Genomic DNA, 18,234 nt, shown 5'->3' on the forward strand with positions numbered 1-18,234 from the left:
CTCCTAGCATAACAAGAAGAGTACCAGTGCAAGAAGTTTGGATATATGCCGTGATTTTAGCCTTACCCACCTAGATAGTGAATACAAAGAATGAGTTACATACCCTAGTATAGTTTCCACAGGGCTATTCCATGATTGTACTTTTATGGCAGGGATATCTTACGCATACCTCCCACAAATTTCTATTGTGGTTTATAATGAAAGACTCAGAAACTGGACCAGTAATGAACTATAGATTCCTTGTTAGTGTAAAACATATTACAGTAGTAAAGCATAGGAAAAAGCCAATTAGCATTTGCCATCTGGGTCAGAAAACCCCAGACAGCCACAGTAAAGAACACTGCCATGTTGAGGATGAAACTTTGGTGAAACCTTGTCCAACTGACACCTGCCAAGGCCCACTGCAGACTGGTTTGAGCTAGGTTTTGGAGACTGTCCACACAGAGATGCTTTCTGGGATGTGCAGGCTTCCTAGGTGTGCTACACCTCCACTAAAAACTGAAAAGCTGCAACACAGGCTGCTCTGAAGAAATGACTGCTGCATCACCCTCTGTGCTTTATCAGCCCAGAAGGGAGGGAGGGAAGCATTGAGGACACTGCCAAATGTTGCCCTAAGCCACACTTCCACAGCTGCTGGCACTGTATTTATGCTGGCTTTTCTGGAGGCATACATCTGATCTAGGTCTGCCCCGAGCCTGCAGTTGGTGGCATGCAGTGGGTGCAGCAGTGCAGGCTTCAGGTGCTCTGGGTAGCACTGCAGGGTGCATGCACCCTGCCTTCCATGCCTTCTGCATTGCTCCCTCTAGGGTTGCACCTGCCACACCTGGATGAAAAACCTCCTGGATGAATACAGCACATCATTCCCAAGATGCCAATTCTTCCATAAATGAGGGCTTTAGCCTGCTGCTGCCCCACCACCTGCTGAACATCTTCTGCAAGCTGCAGTGGGTCTGGGGGTGTGGGCCGGTGCATGCACCAGTCCTGCAAGTGGCAGTTCAGACACAGTTTGGCTTCCCATGTAACACACGAGCCTCAGAGCAGAGCTGCTGCCATTGGCTGCATTGCTGGATTTCTCGCTAATAACGAAGATTCGGAGGGACAGCACCATGCCTCAGGGGTCTGGGTCCAGGAAAAGGGTGCTGAGCACCAGGAGAGACATTCAGCAGCAGTGGGGAGACCTCAGGATAGAGTGGTGGGAGTGGTGGTGTTTGCTGGTGTGGGATCATCTTTCCATGGCTTGGAGAATGAAGTGATGAGAGGACAGTCATGTGGGAGAAGGCAACCTCAGCCCACAGCCCTCAGGGCTACTTTGGAAAGCTACATCCCAGAGGTCTTGACCCATATTACTTTCAAGTGGCAGCAATACAGGAGGTCAGGGCACATTTTACTTGTGTGAGCTTCCTCAGGTAGACTGTGGATGCCAGTAGGATGTTCACTTGGAGGGGTGCTTCTAAGCATCACCACGGGCCCCAGGACCTGTCTGCTCACCCAAGCCACAAGGAGACTCTTCACACCACCCCAATTTGTGTGGCTGTGCAGAGCTCCAGCACAAGGCCTGCATCATGCCCTGGGCTGGCAGAGAAGTCTCCTCCGCTGGGAAATGTTAGGAAAAGGCTCCTTCTCCACTGCAAGCTGCAGCACAGGTTGGTGCCATCCAGGCTTGAGGTTTGCATGTGACTGATGGTCATGTGGGGGTGGAGGGAGAGAACAAGCCCTGCCCAGCTATGGTCTTGAGGGCCTGTCGGCTGATCTTCCTTTCATTTACAGCGCTGAATTTTTCATGCTGCACTAATAAACCCCTCTTGTACCATCCTGTAATCATTTGCTGAATCATTTAACAAAGGAACAGATTTGGCAAGGTGTCTCCTAATTGATGCGCAGCATGCATCACCGCTCTGCTCCCCTCACCTTGGTGGAGAGCCATGGTGCGTGTTGCAAAAGTAGCTGGGAGCAGAAATTCATCAACACACCAGATCAGCTATGCTGAGCCAAAACTCTTGTCAACACGATCCTGCCTCTGATGGTGGCTGAGAGCAGATCCCTGGGAGAGCACAGGGCAAACACGACAGTAATCTCCAAGCCTCCCATGATTTCTGGCTGTGTTTAAAAGCAGCAGCTGAACCTGCACAGGATGACACTGCTGATCTCAAATCTAACACCATAACTACCCAGGCATCTTCTGCTTTCAACCTGAGCTACACCAAGCCGAACACAACTCACAGCCACAGGCAGAGGCTGCACCCTTTGCTCCCCAGCCTGCATTGATCTTGCAGCAGCTGTGGCCTCTCAGACTCTTTCTGCAGACTGCTGTAACCTGAAGGGATGGGTGGTCTTCTGCCATTTGAGGTGGTGTGGTGGAGCAGGGTGCTGCAGCTAAAGCGAAAGTGGGGATGAGACACTGGGGTCAGGATTGGGAAAGCAAGGGCTGGGAAAAGCACAGGGAATTATGAACCATCTCCTTCCAGTGCCTGCAAGCTGTCAAGTGTGCTCAGCAGTGTGTGAAACCGCAGCCTTGCCATGTGCAACATCACGTCTCGACCTTCACTCGCCACTCATGATTCACATGGTGGCACCAAGTGGGAGACCTGGCCAGGTCCCTGCTTGGCAGCATGAAAGGTTAGCCTGCATGTCCTGCATGCCCTGCATCTGCCAGGAGGTCCAGAATGCCCATGGTCGCATGGATGAGGATCTCTTCATCCCACCGGGACCAAATGCCCAGCAGGTCACACACCCTGTGCCTGATGAATACTGGGAATGTGACCCTGGTGAGGTCCCACTGCTCCAAATCAGGTTGTTGAATATGCTTCTCAGACCACACAGCATGGGGAGAAACCAAAATATGTTGCAGGGGATCTGGGGGGTGCAGAGGGAAGGGAGGAAGGGGTGACCTGCCATGCTGGAGCACCCCACCATAGAGCAAGAGGTGATGCAGGACACTCAACAGCCTGGAGGCCAGGGCAGCCTCTTGCAAACATATTGTAGTGTAATACTGGAGTTAGGTTCCACTGCAGTGCAAATGTGGCAAGTCTTGAGCTCAGGGCTTGCAGCATCTGAGACACCCTGGGCTCAGGGAGATGTGTGCAGTCCCAGAGCGAAGAGGTGGCTCCACTGGGGTGGGGATCCACTGGTACCTCATGGGAGTAATCAGGGAGACTGGGCTGTGAAAGGGTAGTGGGTGTCACTGTTTACCTACCTTTCCACTCTCCCTTTCTCCCCTTTATAAAAGGCTGTTTCCGAGGCAGTGTCACTTGTGTGTGAACAGAAGTTCAGCTGACTTTTGCCAGACAGCTGGAACTGATGTTTTATGAGCAACCTTTGTTTAGCCAAAACTGTGCTGCCCACAGTGAAGCCCTGTCAGAAGGGTTACATCCTCCTGCCTCAGCCAAAACCAAATTAAATTAAAAAATTAAATACAAACTTCAGCCCCTGTTTGGGAAATGAAAGTACTTTTATGTAATACAGCAGCCCAGGAGCCATTAAACCAACAGTGAGTGAGAGAAGCAATGGTTGGCAAGGATTTTGGTCCCCATGACATGCCTGGGCAGAGCTTCCTGCTGCTATTTTCCATTTGTGAGCATCATTAGGATGCCATGGGTAAAGTCTGTGCTGTCAGATCTGCAGCAGAGGTTGCAAGCGTGGCAGGACCCAGGTACCGTTGTGTTTTGTGCACTGATGGGACGCTGCGTCAATCCTACGGACAGTAGGAGCTGAGAGAAGCAGGGGTTGGCATCTACATGGCTCTGCAACAATTCAGTGTGAACTAAGGGAAGGAAACCTCACCCACGTGTGAGTGCATGAGACTGAGACATCAGCACAACATTTACACCCTGCAGAGAGGAAACCCTGTGAGCTCCACAGGTATTTCTGTTGGGTCCCCACTTGTGGCAGTGGGGATCAGGTTGCTGAGATAGGTTAAAAAGAAGTCAATAAAAGGGGGAAAAATTAGTCTTCATCAGGGGCTGTAGTGATAAGACAAGGGGTAATAGGTTTAAACTTCGACAGGAGAAGTTCAGGTTAGATATAAGGAAGAAGTTCTTTACTGTGAGAGTAATGAGGCACTGGAATAGGTTGCTCAAGGCAGTTGTGAATGCTCCATCCCTGGCAATGTTCAAGGTCAGGTTGGGTGGGGCTTGGAGCAACCTGGTCTAGTGAAAGGTGTTCCATGGCAGGGGGTTGGAACTGGGTGATCTTAAGGTCTTTCAAACACAAACCATTCTGTAATTCTATGATTCTAAACCACAGTATTGTTAACTAGGTCAGGACTAAGCCATAACTTAAATGCTGATAAATGACTGCTGGCTTTGATTTATGGCTGAAGCTGTTTAGTCTGAGAGAAGGAAGTAGGTCTGCCCACCAGCATCTGTCCACCAGTAAGGGTACATGGTTCCCACGGAGGTGGGAGAGCACAGAACAGGGCAGGCAGCAGCCATGGCTGCTGGTGGGGATGTGCACTATCCCCTCCTGTCCACTGAGAGCAGTGGGAAGGCTGGTGTTGCCCTTTGAAAAGAAATTCCTTTGCTGCAGCACAAAACACAACACAAAACACGTGAAGCGGCTGGCTAGAGGACATTGCGCTGCTCTGCTTGATCCCAGAGCATTGAAGGGGCTCTTGCTGGGTCAGAGCAATAACACAGGGACAACAAATCAACCATATGCTTGTACAAGCGGTGGCAAATAGCAGTGCAGGAGGCAGCAGCCCTTCTAAGCCTTCAAAGCATCCCTGGCCTTGCAAGAGATCATGGCACCCAAGTAATCCCTGCCAGTTCCCATGTGACAGAAATGGCGCCTCTGTAACCATGAGCTGAATTCCACTGCAGCACCACCACACCTTTATTTTTTTTAGATGAAAATCACACTCCATTTGCTCTCCTGCCCGACATCATAGCTGGCACTTTGGTGCCTGATCCCCTTCCCCTAGGGATGAGCAGGAATAGCCCAGCGAATGGCACCCAAGAAGCTCAGTAGGCAGCCAGCATGAAGCCCCAGGAGCTCATCTGTCTGATGAAATCATCTCACAGTGTGAAGATCCTTGCAGCTGAAATTGAAAAGTTCTTTATTTCTCCTCTAAAGGGAAAACCAGCTCACTGTGGAGGCTGTTTGTCCTTTGGGGTAGGAATCTCACTCTTTCCAGGTTTCGTGTCTCTGTGCGCTGCTTGGGAGCACTGAGATGCTCTCTCTGGCAGGCAGGATGGATGGAGCAATGCTGATGCTCTCCTCCCACAGCCTCCCTCTGCCAGGGCAGGTACACCGAGGGGCAGTGGACAGGCAGCAGCTTGAGCTGGTCGTCTCCACATGACGTGTTTTCCTGAGGTTCATTACAGTGCTGTTAAAAGCTCTTCCTCTGCTGCAGTCAGTTAGCATGCAGAGCCTGCTTCTGCATCCTAATGTCCTCAGGCACTGAGCCTCCTTGAGAGGAGGCGCAGTTTGAGATGTCCCGCACCCTCCCAGACAGCCAGGGACATCAATCTTCATTACCAAAAGGGATTGTGAAGCTTGTACTTGTCCCTTGGGTGCTCCAATGGGACTTTCCTCTGCTGGAGTCACCATGCCTCCTGCAAGGGTGCTGCTGGGCTCTGCGAGGCTCTGCAGCTCACCAAGGGTTTTTTCCATGGGAATGCTCATCCTGCTCATTCCAGCTGGGACGTGAGACCAATTTAAAATCACCCAGGGAATATTTTTAACACTCTTCTCATTCCGTACTGCCACTTCACTTATTCACTTATTAAGGGTGGACTATTTCCAAACATTGCCTTCATGGGAAAAAAAAGCAGCCACTGAGTTGGGCCAGTGGTTGGTGATTTGCCACATCCCACCCAGAGAGGGCATTTGGAAGGTTTCTGTGAGTGTTAAACCAGCTCCTCTCCTAAAGAAAGTATCTCAGAGCAGGTGGGAGCTGAAGAAGCTGCCCAGAGCCAGTCTTCGCTCCATGCCAGCAGAACTCCTCTTCCAATACTCAGAGACTCATTTGGAAACTTGTCTTAGCAAAAATATGACTCAGATGAAGCTGATACTGCACAGGCTGGTTTTGCATGTTCTGGGAATCTGGAAAATACTGCAGGAATCCTTTATGGGTGGTGCGCATAGTTTTCTTATCCCACTGGGATGTTACCTGCTTGCTCGGACCCGCACTAAGCAGGCCTGCTCTCTTTGGGATGGGTAGGGTAGGGGTCCAGCTTCAGGACTAGGCCTCCTATGTGCCAGAATAATAAAAAGCAGCATTTGAGAGCAGCAATGCATCTGTTCAGAAATGTGGATTCTGTTGCATCACCATCAGGCTTCAAACCTCAAAGGAACCATTTATCCCATCGCCAGAGGCACCGGCGTGCCAGTAGGACCGACTTTCCACTAGAGGGTTGTAGTGCTGTACGGAAACAAATGCGGTTACTGTGGCAGGAATATTGCATGTACTCCAGGCCTTTGTCAGCAGATCAAAAGCATCCTGCGACAGCCCAGCTTCCAGCAGCCTCTGCAGTCTCTGATGTACACAGCCTGCACTCTGTGAGAGGGCTGGTGCCTGAGCAGCCTGCTTCCCTGCCTTCCCTGGAAAGCCTCTAGCATTCTCATGACTCAGCACCTACTGTACATATATATATATACACATATACACACACACACAGATATAGTAAGTAAACACACTGTATCTATGCGATACACACACAGACAATATGTGTATGCATGTACCTGGGGTTTTATGCATGAGCAAAACCCACAGCCGGGCAACAGAGTGAACAGGACTACTAGCAGTATTGGTGCAATCAGCAGGATGGGAAAGCAATAGCTGTTCACATACAGCCCCCATGCCAGGCCAGGCGCTGCTGTGCTGTGCACTGCACCAAACACGGGTGCTGGCCCCGGAGCTTGCAAACCAGCCTTGAACAGGACATGTCAGAGAGGACTGACACTTCTTCCACCAGCTATGTCCTCACATCCATCACAGCTCAGTAGGTCCAAGTAGGTTTATGTATATGTGACCCCACTATTCACCTGCACATCTTTCACAGTAGCTGTGTATTTTTGCATATGGATTTATAAAGTCATAGAATCATAGAATGGTTTGGGTTCGAAAGGACCTTTAAAGGTCATCTAGTTCCAACCCCCCTGCAAGGAGCCTACGTTTGAAGCTTTCTGAGTAGCTGGTGTGCAAAGTTATGGTAACTACTGACAAGATCAGGGTTGGTTTACTGCCAAAACTGAAAACTGGAGGTGTTCAACACAGCAGGGAAAGCCCGCAAACCACTGACACTGCCTGGCTTTTGAAGGAAGGGTGGGAAGGTAAATGCAACCACAGGGCGTGCCTGTAACATGATGTCCTGGTTTTGGCTGGGATAGAGTTGATTTTCTTCCTAGTATCTGGTGCAATGCTGTGTTTTGGCTTCAGTCTGAGAACAGCGCTGATAACACACCAATGTTTTAGCTGTTGCTCAGTAGCACTTAATCCTGATCAAGGACTTTTCAGTCTCATGCTCTGCCAGTGAGGAGGAGCACAAGAAGCTGGGAGGAAGCAGAGGACACCTGACCCAAACTGTCCAAAGAGGTACTCCATACCACAGCACTTCATGCCCAGTATAGAAACTGGGTGGAGTTACCCCGAGGGGCAGATTATTGCTCGGGGCAGATTATTTCTCAGGTCAGGCTGGGTATTGGTCAGCAAGTGGTGAGCGCTTGTATTGCGCATCACATGTGGTTTCTTCTTTCTATAATAATAATAATAAAAAATCATACCTATACTATAATATATAATAGAAGTAAATATTATTCTATCATTATTTTATTTCTATTATCAAACTCTTCTTATCTCAGCCCACAGGTTTTTACATTGTTCCAATTCTCCCTCCCATCCCACTGGGGAGTAGAGGTGAGTGAGCTGGTAGCTGAGTGGTACTTAGTTGCAGGCTGGGCTTAAACCAGCACAGTGGGATGATCACAGAGAATTTACATAGTGTACCACCCGTTCGTCTGATACTATTACCTTTTCCATATATAGCTAGATGGAAAATGGGTTTTGCCTACATTTTCATCTCTTTTGTTATTAGAAGGGCTTTGAGGAAGTAAGTAGGAGATACTCTTGTATCTTGGGTTTAGCAGTAGCAGTCAATTTTTTCTCCTTCTTAGTAGCTGGTGCAGCATTGTGTTTTGACTTTCGGCCTGGGAACAGTGCTGATAATACCGTTGGTTTTAGTTGTTGCTAAGTCATGTTTACTCTGACCAAGGACTTTGTGAGCCTCATGCTCTGCCAGGGAGGAGGGGAAGCCAGGAGGAAGCAGAGACAGGACACCTGACCCAAGCTAGCCAAGAGGTATTCCATACCACAGCACGTCATGCCCAGGGAGTTACCCAGAAGGGCATGGGCTCTCTTTCTGGGGTCGAACTCATTTTGGCGAGTGGTATCATATTCTCTTCCCTTGTTATTTTCTCTTATCATTATTATTATTGGTGGTAGCAGCAGTGGTTTGTGTTATCCCTTAGTTACTGGACTGTTCTCAACCCATGGGAGTCACATTCTTTCGATTTTCCTCCCCATCAGAGAGAAGTCAAGTGAGCTACTTCGTGCTATAGAGGACAAAAAGTCACCAGGGAGACTCATCCAGCTGGGGAGACCTATAAGGTGGGCACAAAGGGTTGGGACAGTCAAATCCACAACTGATGGTCTCCATAACCAAGTCTCAGACCTCAGGAAGACCAGGCTGGCTGGACACCAGGGACTATGGAGCTGTGAATGAACCATCTCCTCCTCTGAACCAGCTAACAGCGGTGTCGGCGTGACATTGCTGATACCAGCAATGGGGAAGAGCTCTGTAACTCCAGGACACAGGGGCTACCCCTCTCCTCCTGAGGTGCTGCCCTCCCACAGTGGGGTGACCCCATGGGGCAGACGGGTCGTGGGTCACCACCAAGGATGGAAGGCTGCTGATGAGCTGTGGAGAGAAAGGATGTCAGAGAAACATGATGAGAAGCAGGGTTTGGAGTGTGTTACAGTCATTTGAGAAGGAGGGGAGGGAAGGAACCTAGGCACTGTACCTGGGAATAAGGTGTCTCGGCAGCTATAAGGTTAGGAGGTTAGAGTGCATTTTTTAAATTAGCTGTTTTAACCAGTGAGAACATTTATTAACCAGTCATCATGCAATAAATATGTTTATTATTAATATTTCACATCTAAAATCCCTGTAGAAGATTGAAAAAGCCCTTGTATGTTATTTTGGCAGTGTGAATGGCGCAGAGGAGAGCGGCTGCGCTCAAGTGCCTCTGCCCCATCAGGCAGCAACAAAAGGCGCCAGGCTTGCAGTGGCACAAAGGCAGGCAGCTTTCTGTGTCAACAGCTCTGCAAACCCTCTTCTAGCAGAGCGAGGAGTCTCTGTCTCTGTCCCTCCCAAAGGAGTCATAAAATACAGCTTTATCCACCCTGCATGCAGCAATCAGACAGGCTTAAAAGCTTAAGCACTCATAGGGTAGCAATGCTTAGAAAGATTGCACCGGCCTGTTTGCCTGCCTCGGTCCTCTTCTCTAATCCAGTCGCTCCTCGGTATGGACTTGTAGGGACACATTGTTAGAGACAGAGGCAGAACACTGAACTTGCTCATAGAGAGGGAGCTGTTAAACTTGTGTCTATGCAGGGCTGCAATGAGCCTGGTGCTGCTGCTCTCACTCCGCTTACCAGCCAGCTGCTGGGTTGTGGAGCACACAGATCATGCACCAGGCATAGAAGATGGGAGCAAACAGATTTCTTCCTTTTATAGTTTTATTAAACAAAGCCAAGCAAATCAAATCCAACCCCTCTGTCGATACTCCAGCTTCTCATTTACTCAAGACCCCTTTCCACATCTCTGGAAGAACAAAAAGGCTGGGATCAGTGTCAAGAGCATTACACACATGTATATTTATCAAGGAAGACCAGACAGAGGTCAGTTTGCTGCCCTGCAGCAGCAGAATCTCGGTCACCAAGTGGGAGGTGAAGGGTAGGTGAAGAGGCTGGTCCATGCCTTTACTGGGCCAAGGTGTGTGGGATGCTGGCAGAAGGCTCTGATTGTGCATGAGGATAACTGCAGAAGCCATTGGTCAGGAACAACACTGAGGGGCTCCTGGGTCTTGAAGCAAAAGCTAAGTACAACACAATTACAAAGCAAGCATACAATGTCCCTTCCAGTCATGCAATCAGCTCAAAAACTGCAGTTTAGAGAAAAAAAATCCAAAGAATTAACTGGAAGATGTTACCATTCTGTGGGCATGCTGAGTGCTCACGATAAATCTTTTCCTGAAGGAAAAAGCAAGGTTAAATCAAGCTACAAAGCCCATCAAGCATGAGATTTACAGCAATCTAAAAGGGTTATGGGTTCATTTCTTAAACAGTTGAATTATGGCTGCTTCTGGGTATCAATACATTAAGCATGCTGACCCCCTCAGTGCTATGGGGAGCTAGGGTATGAGCAACAATGGAGAGATCGCGCTGGTTATGGTTTTTATGTGCACTTCAAAGTCACTTCCGAAAAAGAAGATGAGATAGTAGTTGAGTATTCCAGCCACGGACATGAGGAACAGGAACAAAATGATGCGCTTTCCAAACAGGTGACCGGGAGTGCTGAGGAGACAGAACGGGGAAAAAGCCATTTGACTTTAATGCATGTCACCTCACACAAGAAGTCCTCAGACTTTGGACTCTGTTGTTGAGACCTGCTGAAAGACCTTGTGGCTGAGATAAATTGGGCAAATTTCCTCTCTCTCTGTTATTTCAAGGCAGTTGCAAGGCCTTCAATGCCATTTTCTGCATCCATTTGGGTCTGGATCTGGCGTCCTGTGCTCAGCATAGGCTACTGCTTACAAAAGGGGCCATTCAGAGGGACTTGTATGTCTTCTCTGCCAACACAGCCTGTGGGACAATCTTATTTCTGCATGTGTGTAATGAGCTTTTGTGATATGAAAGGATGATTTTGTGCAAATAGCGGCACAAACACACAAACACATGTGTTCACAGAGGTGTGAGCAGGAGCCGCTGAAGCAGTCGCTCTGTTCCTGCAGCTCCCCTCACCCCAGAGCCACAGCACCTCCCATGTCTCCCACAGCTCCTTCCAGAAGATGTGGGCTTTTCTTTGCCATCCCATGCAAGCAGCCATTGCAGGCAGCACCATGAGCCAGCAGCTGTGCCTGTGGAAGTGGCAGCATCCAGCTGTACTGCTGCTACATCCCCAATTTCATGAAGAGGCTCTGCAAGTCCTTACCTCTGAGTCCTCTCCCCCAGGTAGCCCACAAAGTACTTCTGCCTCACAAACAGGTACATCAGGCCGGCAAAGGCGGCAGGAGCTGGGTAAAGGGTAAGACAAGATGTTACAAACACCAGCCCAGGTCTCACTGTACGTACTGTTCCCAACTGCTGCCTGCGCTGGACCGGGAAGCTGGAACCTGCAGCCCTGGGTTATGGGATGAGTGTTGAAACCAGGATGGAGACCTGTGCATGGGAAACAGAGCACTTGCCTGCCCCTTGCTCCAGCTTTTCTACAGACTGTGTGGGTACAATCCTGCCCACAGCTATGCCCACTGCACAGCACACACTCATCCCCATTGGAAACACAGTGTGGCCATGTCAGGTTCAGGAAGGAGGGTGTTGGCTCAGGCACTGTCTTTACCAGAAGTAAAAGGCAGCTGATACATGCACTTCTCTAGGAGCAGGTGGAGGACTATGCTTTGGTCCAGTATTCATTTGTTGTTCACATAAATAAGGGCTTTCTCCTCAGTTATAATTTTCCCCACACTTGCAGGCAAAACACTCTTTTTCTGGTCAGGAACTCCCCTTTTCCAAAAATAATAGCCACGGACCACAGAAAAGTACTCATCTTAACCTCAGGCAAACTCAAATTGCACTGAAGGGGATCATAGAAATGCAGGTAAATATTCCTGGGCTGCCCTCAGCACTGGGAAGGGCTGCAGCTCTGGCAATGTAATCAAACGAGCCCGTTTCTAGTCCTGAGGGTGAATAATGTGGCATCCAGCATCCAAGTACTAAACTGTTCACCCAGAACAGAGGGATCTTATCTGCAATACCTATATGGGAAATGCCCCTGGCCCGAACTGTCCTGAATCACATCTGGGAACATGTCTGTTGGCATAAACTGTGCCAGAAGGGTGCAGGACGGGAATCGCCTCCAAAGCACTCACCATCCCTTGCTGAAAGCCAGGCAAGGTAGAAGGGAAAAACAATGAGTGTTACCTGGGCTGCAGAGAAGTCCAGCGCACCAGAGCACAGCGAGGAACGTGGGGTATGCATGTCCGCAGTTCTGGCTGGGGAGGGATTTACACAAGAGAAATCAGAACATGGGGAAACAGAAACAAATCCAATGTGTTTCACCAGCAAACTGGATTTGGGCTGCAGTAACTACTGCGGGTGGGCTTTTACCGCCTTTTGTGCCTGAACACAGCTCCGCCTCACCCGCACCTCTGCTTCCCTGTTCCCTTACTTGGATAATGGATGCCTTTGTCCTGCCTGGTGAGGAAAACAAACCACCCCGCGCACATGCCTGGCACCTGGGAAAGCTTTCCTCCTCTAACCTGTTTGATCAAGGCACGTGTATAATAGATGCTGTGTGCTTTACTGGCCTGGAAAATCCTTGTAATTAAGTCACATTAATCATGTTACTGGCATTGAAAGCTGCATGAAACCAACAAAAGGAAAATCACACTGCAAATAGGAGTGTCTCATAGAGTTAACACATGTCTTTGCAGGGGAACAGGAATGATTTCTAGCTGCCTCCTTTGGCTGGGAGTGCTTTCTGAGAGGGTAGCGCTTTGCCCTGGGCAGAGGCTGGACACCTGTGAAGGGCAGGACTTGGACATCCCATTTAGTTTCAAACACATCGTCAGTACTTCACAAATAATAAAAAGTGGTTTATGTTTTCTCTTCTGGGTTGGAATTATCTTTCCTCTTCTCTCCCTGGAGGGATGTCAAAGACAAGAGGTACAAAGCAAAGAGCCACATGCCAAGGGAGCTGCTGTGGACCAAGGGGTTTGTATGAGCTCTGCCACCAACCTGCTCCTCAGTGAGTTGGTGTCTTGCCAGCTCTTTCCTTTAGAGCCACAGTGCCCCAGGACACTGGCTGCATTTGCATCATCACCATTCCAGCATTAGCTACTGCTGGGTGAGATGGTTCCCAAATGAGGGATGTTGTACTCAAAGGGCTGAAAGTCCAGCATAAACACAGCACAGCATTCAGAAGGGAGATGGGTTCACCAGCAAACATATTAGAGAACTACAGGTCTGAACACTGCTGCAATGCACACAGCAAGGGAATGCAGATGAATCCTTCATTTGAGGGCATTGGGAGTTCACCTTTTGACTCCAAAAGGGTTTGTTTTAAACCCTAATGAAGAGAGAGACAGACCACTCTCTTCCCCCACTGGCTCCTCAGGGCTTGCCTACTCACTTGGCAGTGTAGACGCGATCAAAGGCAGAGGATCCTGATCGCTGGAACGCCTTGCTATTGCAGTATTTGCTTTCATGCTCCACTTTGCTCGCAAAAAAAGCTGTTAAAGAACCACAGATTATTCTGAGATGTTATTTCGAGATATTGCAGAAGCTGGTCTTTCTGGCTTCAGCTCTGTTCTCAAGAACAACCAGGGTGAATGGCAGGAGAGGACATGGGTGTATGGAGGTGCAGGATGTGGCCAGCATCCTCACTCGGTCACCAAGGTATAATCAAACCATCTGTGCAAGCGTACAGTGCAGCGCGACCTCAGACATCCCCACATGTCTGTATGTGACTGGTAGCAGGGTCTTAACCCTGAGCCCTGCTTCATCCCTGCACTGCACTTCTGGCAGCCTGCACCTCTGCTGCAGTACAGCCCCTGACTCGGCCCTTTGGGCCCCTATGGGAAAAAAGCTTTCCAGCCAGAGCTGCCAACCCCAACTCTCACTCTCTAATGAATCAAAGAGACAAGGGAATTTACTCCTTCAACAATACCCAGGGATGTCCTGCAGCTCTGGCTCATTTTCCAGAAAAGCCCATTGAGAACCTGGTCCTCATGCCTGATCTCTATGTGACCATTCTGTGCGTATCTCCCTTTTAAACAACAGTGTTGTGTCAGGGTGTTAGCTGCTGCAAAACTGCAGCACTTGAAGATAATGTATCATGCGCTTGACTAACACGTTTTATCTGATGACACTAAGCCAGAGACCATCCATCATGTGTCTAAATACACCAGAGAGAGAGCCCTGGCAGGCTACCAGCTGCAAGCTTTGTATTGTTGTGCATCCCATCACAGTGTACCCAAAGCACTTCATGGTTTAGAATATTAGGCATATACATATATATAAAAACATAACATGCCAGGAAAGATTATTATAACAATAGAAGTGTACACTGATATGCTGCAGGATTTCATCCCTGGAATCTGAAGATTTACCTCACTTTTCCCCTTACTGATGCTGTAGGTAGGTATTTTGTGTGTTCATTGCCTTCACTAAAAGCGACTGAGTGCTTTCCAAGATTGAGTGATTCCCTGAGTATGCACAGTCTTTCTCCAGGAAAACTTGCAGTGGTTTAATCCAGTGTCCCCATGTGAGCCAGGCTGCAGACCCTCTCACTGACACCAGCACAGTGCCTGGAGTACCTGGCCCTGGAGGACCCAGAGCAGACACTGTCCAGTGGCACAGCCACTGAGCTCTCAGCATCTTCATCCACTCATGACCTAAGCCTTTGGCATGGGGTTATTAACCTGCCTACAGGGCTGAAGCACTACAAAGGGCCAGAGCAGAGCTGACAGATCACATCCAGGAGTGGTCCCTGCTGCAGGGCTGTGCTCCCATCTCAGCAATGTTGGGCTCCTGTTAACCTGGCATTGGGGAAGCAGGAGGCTACAGTGTAAAGCAGCTTGCAACCCCATGCTTATGTTTCCTACTCTTCACTCTGAACCTGAAGACAAGAGGGTGATTTCCCAGGTGAAATGACATGGGTAAACAGAGCAGGGCTGGAACTGAGGAGTTTAATTCAGCTCAGCTACACCAGGAGATGATGCCGTGAAGCTCCAAAGCTGCTCAGGCTGCCCTGAGCCTCAGCCACTGCAGTCCCACTCCGGTGAAGTTAATGTTCAAGAATTCAGTCCAAGCCTGGCTGTTTCACAAGTTCATGCCAATAGAAACCATCCACTGATGCTTCAACCTAGTGAGTGCCCGATCTGCTTAGTGATGACCACTGATTTACCCCAAAAGCTTCTGAATTGCAACATCCCTCTGATGCAAGAACAAAACCGAAAGCTGCGTGTGAGAATCAGCAGCATCCAGCCTCACAAGTCATTCTGTAGGATCTGGAGATTCCCAATATGAGTAAGATGACAGTAAGTGGACGTCAGACTGGGGCAGCACCACAACCCACATCTAGCTTTCACCCAAACTGTTTTCTGATCTTGTACCAGATGCAGAAAAGCACATAAACCTGAATTTACATGGTGCTGACTTCGTGTACTTAAAGACAGTCAAGCAGATGCTCAAGCTCTTTGCTGAACCAAAGCTACAGCAAGAGTTCAGTACAAATGATATCTCTTGACAAGCATGTATGCCACCTTAGTTATTACATTTGTTGCAGGACTTCCTGTCAGTCCAGTCTTTCTAGACAGAAAGCCTGGGAAGAGGAAATCAGATGATGCAGGGTCTGAAATCATGGTTCAGAGCTTTGTTCCACTCGTGCTTGGCACACTAAGTCCTCTGCCAAGTGTTGCACTGCCCGCTTGCAGCAGTGGGGTCAATAATCTCACAGGCAGATTTCATTAGATGAAAGTGTGTGGCAGGCTGGAAGGCAAATGCCCATGCTTCAGAGTGAGAGGGGAAAAACACGGTATATAAAGTCCTTTGGTTAAATAGCAAGAAATGTGCATTTGGCACTTACTATGGTATGCGCTCTGATCCCACCATGCTGTATTCAGGCAATGTCACACACTGTGCATTTACCAGAAACCAGCACTGGGTTAAACCATGTGGTATTTAGTGCCTATGTCGAAACCCAACCAGTCCACATCACTTTTTTGGTTTTGCTTTCTGGCACAGAGGCTTATGTAGAGGCTCCCACCACTTCCCCTCTCTGCAGCAGCCCAAGAACAGCCCATTTACTAGGATTGAACTATGTTGAGTTTGCACTGGTTGGGAATCTCCCATCCCTACCAAGAAGCCTTCACAGAAGATTGCTTGCATATGCATCAACCCCTCACCTCACTGCTGGCTCTCCTTGAACCTGGGCCATCTCAGCGTCCCTGGGGTAAAACACACTCCCTTCTCTGTATTCTGGGCAGAATTTCGTGCTAAATTGCTTAAGGACTTGCAAGAGATGATGATAAAATTAAAATGAGAAGAGAAACTTGTTGTTTTATTTAAAAGGTCCTGAAGAATGGTAGGGACTATAGACGTCTGAATAAGAGCTGAAAAAAAAGAACTTCTCCATTACAGGAAATATGCATTGTTCTTGGGACTGCAGTTAATTGAGATTAGTTGGACTGCAGGACCTGGAGATGCAGGAAAACAGTAGAGTTGCCTGCTCACAAATAACCCTAACAGTCTTCGGATGAGATGGTGCAATTGTGACCCCTTCGTGCAGCTCTGTGTGAAGGTCTGACCCATCACAGACCACCGGAGCCCCAGCCCCTCACCATGGTGGCAAGGCTCTGACTGGTGGGCAGCTCTGCCTGCCCACATTAGGGACTTCAGCCAGGGAAAGAAGCCTCACTCATCAAATTTAAATGTATGTTGTCACAGAGTACCCCAGCATGTTAGCCCTTTCACTAGCTGACATCTGTATAACAAACTCACTCCAGAATATCATGGACTAGGACCATGCAACTGCCAAGGTACAGCAACAACAGCATGGAAAATTACATGTTTAGAAAATTGTTTCATTTCTAAAGCCAAAGTCATGTGTAAGCACACACAGTTATAACCAGAGATTGTCTATCCAAATTTCAGGTCAGCATACATCATCCTGAACTCTTCTCACGTCCCCTTTCACCCTTAAGCAAATCCTTATTTTTGTCTTACCATTCTGGACAACACTTATCAAGGTGACAATGGCGAGGAGGACAACGCTTCCCAGGGTTTCCTGGTCCATTTTGCCTGTGAGTGCCAGGGAGGACGCTGCAGTCTCCTTGGCAGCCCAGCCCTACAAGCACAGAAGGAGGAAGTGAAGGTCTTTCTTAACTTGAATCATTAACACTTCCTGTGGCTTCACAGGAGAGTGGCAGCACTTCACCCCGCACTCAGGTGCCTGTCAGAGAAGCAGAGCCACAGGCTCACTCGCTTGTCATACACAGATGAAGCCCAGAGAAGCAAGAGGTTAGGTGTCTGTGATCTAAGAGGATATATAATGTAGGAATATATCTAAATCAGTAACTCCTTGGAAGACTATGACAGCTGCCAGCATTCAGCGGGCTCAGGCTTCACAGCTGTACCCCAGTTTTAGTAGTCAACCCCCAATACGGCTGAACATAACTGCTACATAATGTTCATGCCTCAGCTTTGACCCTGTGACAGCAGAGAAGCACAGGCTGCAGTGCCGGACATCTGCAGAAAGTCCCAGAGCTTCTGTCAGATCAGTGGAAAGCATCCTCATCCAAAGTGCACATCACTCACTGCCCCTAACTGCTCTGCTCCCTTTTGCCCATATTCTGATAGGGAAAAGCCTTCAAGAAATTCTTGCCTTTAGTGGGGATTTAACACTAATTCAAGTAGTATTTTCACCAGACTGAGCCCTGGACAATTTCTGCCCCGTCTTTCTGTTTCTACTCCATCACATGGTACCCGGAAGGTCTGAGTGCCCCCTAGCATCCAGACCATGACAGTATAACTGGTGACCTCTCTGGATGGGACACACTCCATGGGAGTTCCCAGCAGGAGCCAAGCTGCAAAATCCACCTTGTTCAGCAGGGACACATTTATCTAAAGCTCTTATCCAGTCTCTCTATCATGCGAATTATTATCATCTGCATTATTAGATATGGAAAACACTGAGGTCCTCTGGGCACAAGCAAATACAAAGAAACATGCTGTCTGAGAGGCAGGTGATTAATGTTGTGAGTTCTGACTTACTGTTAACTCAATAGGAAAAAATTGTCCTTCTGGGAGAACCTTCCATACAGTCCATCCAGACACAGCTGTGTGAGGAGCAAGGCCATAAATGTATCAAGGTTTAGATTTGGCCTGGTTTTAACACTTGGCAAATTTGCTTTAGGAAAAGAAAACACAAACCAACCAACAGAAGAACAAACCCAAGA

At 48.6% G+C, this 18,234-nt stretch overlaps 1 protein-coding gene across 1 annotated transcript; it reads right to left on the reverse strand.

Annotated features, from left to right (window-relative positions):
* Positions 1–9,317: 9,317 nt before the first annotated feature.
* On the reverse strand, positions 9,318–17,181 carry ALOX5AP (arachidonate 5-lipoxygenase activating protein). Its single transcript, XM_061457555.1, has 5 exons — positions 17,003–17,181; positions 13,407–13,506; positions 12,197–12,267; positions 11,211–11,292; positions 9,318–10,573 (listed from the first exon to the last, which is right to left on the reverse strand). Exons 1-5 carry the CDS (start codon positions 17,070–17,072, stop codon positions 10,411–10,413), a joined length of 486 nt encoding a protein of 161 aa, XP_061313539.1. The 5' UTR covers positions 17,073–17,181; the 3' UTR covers positions 9,318–10,410.
* Positions 17,182–18,234: the final 1,053 nt, after the last annotated feature.

This window comes from Pezoporus flaviventris, unplaced genomic scaffold, assembly GCF_033815535.1.
Source record: "Pezoporus flaviventris isolate CSIRO_AGI_PZ_B2104156 unplaced genomic scaffold, CSIRO_AGI_Pfla_v1 ptg000025l, whole genome shotgun sequence".
In the NCBI taxonomy this organism is placed as follows: Eukaryota; Metazoa; Chordata; class Aves; order Psittaciformes; family Psittacidae; genus Pezoporus; species Pezoporus flaviventris.